The sequence below is a fragment of the Passer domesticus genome, chromosome 7 (genome assembly GCF_036417665.1).
Source record: "Passer domesticus isolate bPasDom1 chromosome 7, bPasDom1.hap1, whole genome shotgun sequence".
Lineage (NCBI taxonomy): Eukaryota > Metazoa > Chordata > Aves > Passeriformes > Passeridae > Passer > Passer domesticus.
The window spans coordinates 5,228,129-5,234,757 of NC_087480.1; the positions used below are offsets into that span (position 1 = coordinate 5,228,129).

At 54.6% G+C, this 6,629-nt stretch overlaps 1 protein-coding gene across 1 annotated transcript; it reads left to right on the forward strand.

Annotated features, from left to right (window-relative positions):
- The first annotated feature begins 2,080 nt into the window (after positions 1–2,080).
- On the forward strand, positions 2,081–6,023 carry TAF9B (TATA-box binding protein associated factor 9b). Its single transcript, XM_064426549.1, has 7 exons — positions 2,081–2,214; positions 2,300–2,381; positions 2,668–2,804; positions 3,746–3,880; positions 4,524–4,605; positions 5,156–5,269; positions 5,678–6,023. Exons 1-7 carry the CDS (start codon positions 2,164–2,166, stop codon positions 5,836–5,838), a joined length of 762 nt encoding a protein of 253 aa, XP_064282619.1. The 5' UTR covers positions 2,081–2,163; the 3' UTR covers positions 5,839–6,023.
- Positions 6,024–6,629: the final 606 nt, after the last annotated feature.

A 6,629-nucleotide genomic window follows, 5' to 3' on the forward strand; every position in this document is an offset into this window, starting at 1 on the left:
GTGGCTGCACCCTGAACACCTCAAATTTTGTCTGGGAAGAAATTCCCAGTGAAATTTCATAGAATAATCATGGAATGGATTGGGTTGGGAGGGATCTTAAAGCTCATCTTGTTCCACTCCTGCAAGACAGGGACACCTTCCCCTATGTCAGCTTGCTCCAAGCCCCATCCATCCTGGCCTGGAACACTTAGAAGGATTTAAAATTTATGGATTTCAATCCTGCCCGCTGAGCAGAGCCACGTGCCCAGGCTGTGCTGATTTCTCCAGCAGATGATTCCCAGCTGGCGGCAGCTCCGGGATGAACGACCGCGGCCGGCGGAGGAGCCGGCGCCCGGCCAGGACACACCATGACCCCATTTCCTGTTTTCCAGCACTGAAAACAGCCCCAGTCCCCGAGCAGAGGGGAAGGATGGCTGCTCTTCCATCGGGCCAGCGTGTGGTGCCCATGGAATGTGTCTTTTTGAGTTTATCCTGGAGAAAAGGAGGCTCAGGAGGGACCTCGTGGCTCTGCACAGCTCCTGCCAGGAGGGGACAGCCAGGGGAGGCTCTGCTCCCAGGGAACAGGGACAGGAGGAGAGGGAACGGCCTCAGGCTGTGCCAGGGGAGGGGTAGGCTGGACATCAGCAGGAATTTCTTCACAGAAAAGGTTGTTAAACATGGGAACTGCCCAGGGAGGTTTGGAGTGCCCATCCCTGGAGGTGGCACTCAGAGCTCTGGGCTGGTGACAAGGTGAGGATCAGGCACGGCTTGGACTCCGTGGTCTTGGAGGGCTTCTCCAACCCCATGATTCCCAGCATGGCTGTGCCCCACAGGAGTGTCCATGGGGCCAGGAAGGCTTTTGTGGCCCTGCCCTGTGGGAGCTGCCTCTCCCTGTCTCCTGCTGCTTTCCTCACAGAAATCCTCCAAGGAGCTCCTGGTTGTCCTTCCCAGCGTGGAAAGTCACCTGTGGTGAGTGGAGGAAGTGGCACAGAGGAAGCAGAAGAGTCCTGCACTGGGTTTAGGGATAAATTCCGAGCCCCATGGAAGTGGGGAATCAAACCATCATTTTCTTTCCTGCCTCAGGAATAAAGAGTGTGGCAGCCCCCAGCTCCACATGCTGAGCTCCAGCCTGATCCCAGCCCATGGAAAAGCTGCTCTCCCCCTCTTTCCTAAAACAAGGGGAAAGAAAAGTGGATTTAGTTTCTTTAGTCTAAGATCAGTGTCTGGAATTCCTCCTCCCTCCCTCGCTCCCTCCTCCCAGGATGTTTTTGTGTAACACACTCTGACTCATGGAAGTCAAATGACTTGGCCTGGGAGCTGCCCCAGCCCTGGATTCTGGCGCAGGGATCCCGTGCCGGCCCCTTGTGCTGGTGAGGGTTTTCCAGCCGGAGCCATGGGGCTGCTCCTGCTCCCCCAGGCTGATCCCAAACCAGGCAGGGCTGGGATGTGAGCCAGGGCTGAATGCCTGCCTGGGGGTGATGGGAGCAGCAGAGCTGCTGGAATGTTCCGCAGGGCGGATCGGAGGGAGCAGCCCTTGGTGTGTCCCTGTCTCTGAGGAGCTGGGTGGGAGTCCCAGCACATCCTCCTCCTCCAGACCTGGCTGCAGTCGGACCTTCCTGGGTTTTAACACATTGCAACTGCTTCTGGAACGTTCCTGATCGCCTGCCCGACAAAATCACAACAAAACTTTATTTTTGGTTCTGTTTTGCCCCAGAAAGTGAGAAACTCTGACAAAGCTCACATGGAATGTGCTCTGTGTGGCTTACAAATCCAGCCAGCTGACATGAAAACCAGCTTTAAAAAGCTTTTAAATTTGCTTCCAAAGTGGAATCTTTTATTTTCAGAATAGTGGGAACACACTGTCATTTTTAGTTAATCCTGGGATTGCTAGCACTTTAAAAAGTGGCTTCAGATCTATTAATGAAACAACAAAACATCTCCTGCATCACCTCAGGGCAGATGGGGGCACTGGGCTGTCTGCAGCAGGGGAAGTGGGAAAACAGTCGCTTGAATCCAGCAGATTTGGTCTGTGCATCAGTTGGCCTACATGAATATTTACAGTAAAGTGAATTTCTGCTCTGGCAGGCCGCGTCTCCACGGCAACCCCGCTAGGCCGCGTCTCCATAGCAACGCCGCCCTCCCGGCCGCCGTAGCCGCGCCCCCTGTGTCACATGACCGGAAACCATGGAGGCGGCCAAGATGGCGTCTCCCAAGAGCGCCCCTAAAGACGCGCAGGTACCGCGGGGCGCGGGGGGCTCCGGGCGGGTCCGGGCGGCACCGGGGGCTCGGGGGGCTGAGCCGTGCCTGTGTCCCCCCGCAGGTGATGGCGCAGATCCTCAAGGACATGGGCATCACCGAGTACGAGCCGCGCGTCATCAACCAGATGCTGGAGTTCGCCTACAGTGAGCGGGGCCGGGCGGGAAGCGCGCGGGGAGGCCGCGGGTGGGGCAGGGAAGGGTTGTGTGGGGCAGGGAAGGGTTGTGTGGGGCAGGGAAGTGCTGCCCGGAGCAGGGGAGGGTTGGATGGAGCAGGGAATGCTGCCCGGAGCAGGGAATGCTGCCTGGATCCGGCTGCCTTGGGCGCTCCCAGAGCTGCTCTGGCAGGGAGGGATTCCTCGGTTACCCCACGGGTGAGGCCAGGGTGGGGCTGGGGAGCTTTCCCTGAAGGGCAGAGCCCGTGTCCCCCCAGGGTACGTCACCACCATCCTGGAGGACGCCAAGATCTACTCGAGCCACGCCAAGAAGTCGAGCGTGGACGCGGACGACGTGCGGCTGGCGATCCAGTGCCGCACCGACCAGGCCTTCACCTCGCCCCCGCCCCGCGACGTGAGCACACGGGGACGGGGGGGGGACACGGGGCTGGGGGTGACACAGGGACTGGGGGTGGGCAGGGACACAGGGACACAGGAGTGGGCAGGGACAGGGAGGTGGCACAGGACACGGGGGTGACACGGGATATGGGGGTGACACACGGACACAGGAGTGGCACGGGGACACGGGGCTGGGCAGGGACAGGGGGGTGACACTGGGCTGTCACTGGGACCGGGGCTGGCACGGGACTGAGGCTGTCAGTAGGACACAGGGCTGGCGCCAGGACACAGGGATGAGGCCTGCACATGGGGATGTCACTGGGATACAGGGATGAGGCCAGGACATAAGGGTGTCACTGGGACACAAGGAAAGAGGACAGGACGTGGGGATGAGGCCAGGACACATGGGTGTCACCAGGACACAGGGATGTGGCTGGGACACGGGGATGGCACCAGGACACAGGGGTGTCGTCAGGAAACGGGGATGTCACTGGGACACTGGGATGAGGGCAGGACATGGGGATGTTAATGGGGCACAGGGATGAGGTTGGGACACGGGGATGTGACCAGACACGGGGGTGGCTGGGACACTGGGATATCACCAGGATACGGGGATGAGGCAGGGACACGGGGATGTGACCAGACACAGGGATGTCAGTGGGACATGGGGATGTGAGCAGGACATGGGGATGAGGCTGGGACACAGGGATCTGACTGGACACAGGGATGTCACTGAGAAGACACAGGGGTGTGACCAGACACAGGGATGTCAGTGGGACCTGGGGATATCAGTGGGACACAGGAATGTCACCGGGACACAGGAGTGTGACCAGACAAGGGGATATCAGTGGGACACGGGGATGTGACCAAACATCAGGACACAGGGATGTGACCAGGACACGGGGGTGTGACCAGGACAGGGGGGTGTGACAGGCAGGGTGTGCCATGTCCCTGCAGTTCCTGCTGGACATCGCCCGCCAGAAGAACCAGACGCCGCTGCCGCTGATCAAGCCGTACTCGGGCCCGCGGCTGCCACCCGACAGGTACTGCCTGACTGCCCCCAACTACCGCCTGAAATCCCTGCAGAAGAAGGTAAGGAGTGCCCAGGGCTCGGGGATCACCCCTGGGGGGTGGGAGTGGTGGTGGATTGCAGTTTTGCACAGCTCTGGAAGGCTGGGGTGGATGTTGGCCTGTGCGTGCCAGCTCGGAGGTCTCCAGGCTGGATTCGCGATTTGGCGTTGGTTGATTTTAGGTGGAAATTTTGAAATGTGGGAAGTTTTAAAATATGGGAAAATTTCAGGTATGGGAATATTGTGGTGTTAATGAAATACTGCAGAATGCCAGGATCACTGAGGCTGGAAAAGCCCTCCAGGATCATCAAATCCAGCCTGTGCCAGAGCACTGAGTGCCATTTCCAGTTGTTCCCTGGGCACCTCCAGGGCTGGGGACTCCAGCACCTCCCTGGGCAGCCCCTGCCAGTGCCTGCCCAGCCTTTCCCTGAAGAAATTCCTCCTCATGTCCAGGAGGAACTGTCAGGTTTAATGTCAGGTTGTCAGAGGTACAGGCCAGGCTTTGGTGTAGATGATATTAAAGAGTATTTTTGACTTCCACCTCAGTTGTTTCTGCTTTAGATAGAAAATATTTCCTTTGCTGGGAAGCCCTGAATGCCTCATTGTGGGGGGACTTTCCTGTTTATTCCAGGCCATTCCCTGATTCCCTGTTTCTCTCCCCACAGGTCTCCTCCACAGCAGGCAGGATCACAGTGCCTCGCCTGAGCGTGGGCGCCGTGAGCAGCAGGCCCAGCACTCCCACTTTGGGTAGGGAACAGCTCCACAGGGGATTCCCACCTTCAATTTAGGAAGGAAAATAAAGAGGAATCATTTAAAACACTTTTCAGCCCATGAGGGAATGTCAGGGACTGCCTGACCTTATATTGTTTGACAGAATCAGAAAGTTAATTTCATAAATTAGTATTACAATAACATTTAAATGTAAATGCATTATAGATGTTCTGTATTTGTGATAAATTCTTTGTTTAAGGGACTATGCAAGAACTTTACTTAAATTTAGGGTTATTTTCCTCAGTGTCAGTATGATGCTGAATTAAATAGCACATTTTTAAAAGGATCTTTAATTTTTAGGGCACAGCTTTAAATTTTATGTGTGTTTATAGTCTGGAATTCAGTGGGGCTCGGGCAAATGTGGGAAAATTATCAAATGTGCAGCTCTGCCTGGAAATCTGATCCTTACATCTGGTGTTCTGTGCATTCCCACTGTGTCTAATAGCAGATTCCACTTGGCGGGGGGTAGTTTTGGGAGTGTTTTTGGTTTATTTTGGTTTATTTGGTGTGTTTGTGTGGAGTGCAGGCACCCCCTCAGCCCAGACCGTGTCGGTGTCAGCCAAGGTGGGCGCGCCGGTGTCGCTGGCGGGGCAGCGCTTCACGGTCCAGATCCCGTCCTCACAGCCTGCTGGGAAATCAGGTACTGCTGGGGTTCCTGGGGCTGGGAGCAGGGATACCACGCTGCCACAGCCTGCTTGGGCTGCCAGGGAGGAGCTCATCCACTCTGCCGTGGACAGAGACACCTTCCATGCTGCGCCAAGCTGCCCTGGAACACTTCCAGGGATGGGGCAGCCACGCTGCTCTGGCCAAGCTGATGGGGGAATTTCTCCCCCTGCCCCTCACTCCAGGAACTTCCAGTGTTAATTCCCATTCCCAGCACGCAGTGACAGCCAGAACATGGCCATCCTGAGCAGCTCCCCCCCACCCTGGCTCCTGTTTCCCTCTCCCCCTTGTGTCCTCACCCCCCCAGACTTTCCCCATCCTCCCTCTTGGGATGAGCCTGGAATAACTCCAAGCTTTCAGTGACGCCTTTCCATGATTCCCACAGCCACTCCCACCACGCCCACGGTGCAGAACGTCCTGATCAACCCCTCCCTGATCGGCCCCAAGAACATCCTGATCACCACCAACATGGTCCCGCCCGGCGCCGCCGACCCCAACCCGCTCAAGAGGAAACACGAGGACGACGACGACTACGACGCCTTGTGAGGTTCAGGGAGCCCTGCCCGAGGGATTCAGGGAGCTTTTCCCATGGGATTCATGGAGCCTTGCCTGTGGGGTTCACAGAGCCCTGCCTACGGCATTCACACGGACTCCAGAGGGTGGGAATGGGCAGGAAGGCCCCGTTTGGGCCTTGGGAGTGTGGAAATAAAGAGCAGAGTGTTTGTAGCCTGGCCTTGGTGTCTTGTGCACACACCTGGGGGAGGGGGCAGGGGCTTCTCAATATATTTTCTATATATTTTCTATTTTTAAATGTATTTTCATGTTAATTTTTATATAATTTATATATAAACACACACACATATATATACACATATAGTTTTTATATATGTGTTTCGTATATATGTGTATATATGTGAAATATATTTATCATATACACACATGTAATTGCCTTGTACACTCAAAACTCCCACTTTTTAATATATATACATTTCTCTATACACATACATATTTATATCTTAGATATGTATGTGTGCACACATAAAATATATATAGTGTGTAGAGAGACTGCACAGTAGCTAATTATGCATACACAGAAACGCTCATATATAAATTATGTTTTATGTATCTAAAATAATGATATAATAATATGCTATATAATGTACAACATATAATTATATATTTTATATTATAATATATAAATAGCTTTTGGGACAATCTTCCATTAGGGCCTAAGCCCTCAGAACTTCCAAGCTCGTTTAAATCACTTGGAAATATTTTACAGCTCTCAGGGCCTTTATAGACTTGGAAAGCAAGGAGAGGAGTGCAGTCCAGGTGAG

Excerpts from the sequence above, each read along its gene's own strand:
- TAF9B (XM_064426549.1), top strand. The coding sequence starts at position 2,164 with ATGGAGGCGGCCAAGATGGCGTCTCCCAAGAGCGCCCCTAAAGACGCG. Across the intron at positions 4,606-5,155 it reads GCCCAGCACTCCCACTTTGG|GCACCCCCTCAGCCCAGACC; the intron begins GTAGGGAACAGC and ends TGTGGAGTGCAG. Across the intron at positions 5,270-5,677 it reads ACAGCCTGCTGGGAAATCAG|CCACTCCCACCACGCCCACG; the intron begins GTACTGCTGGGG and ends TGATTCCCACAG.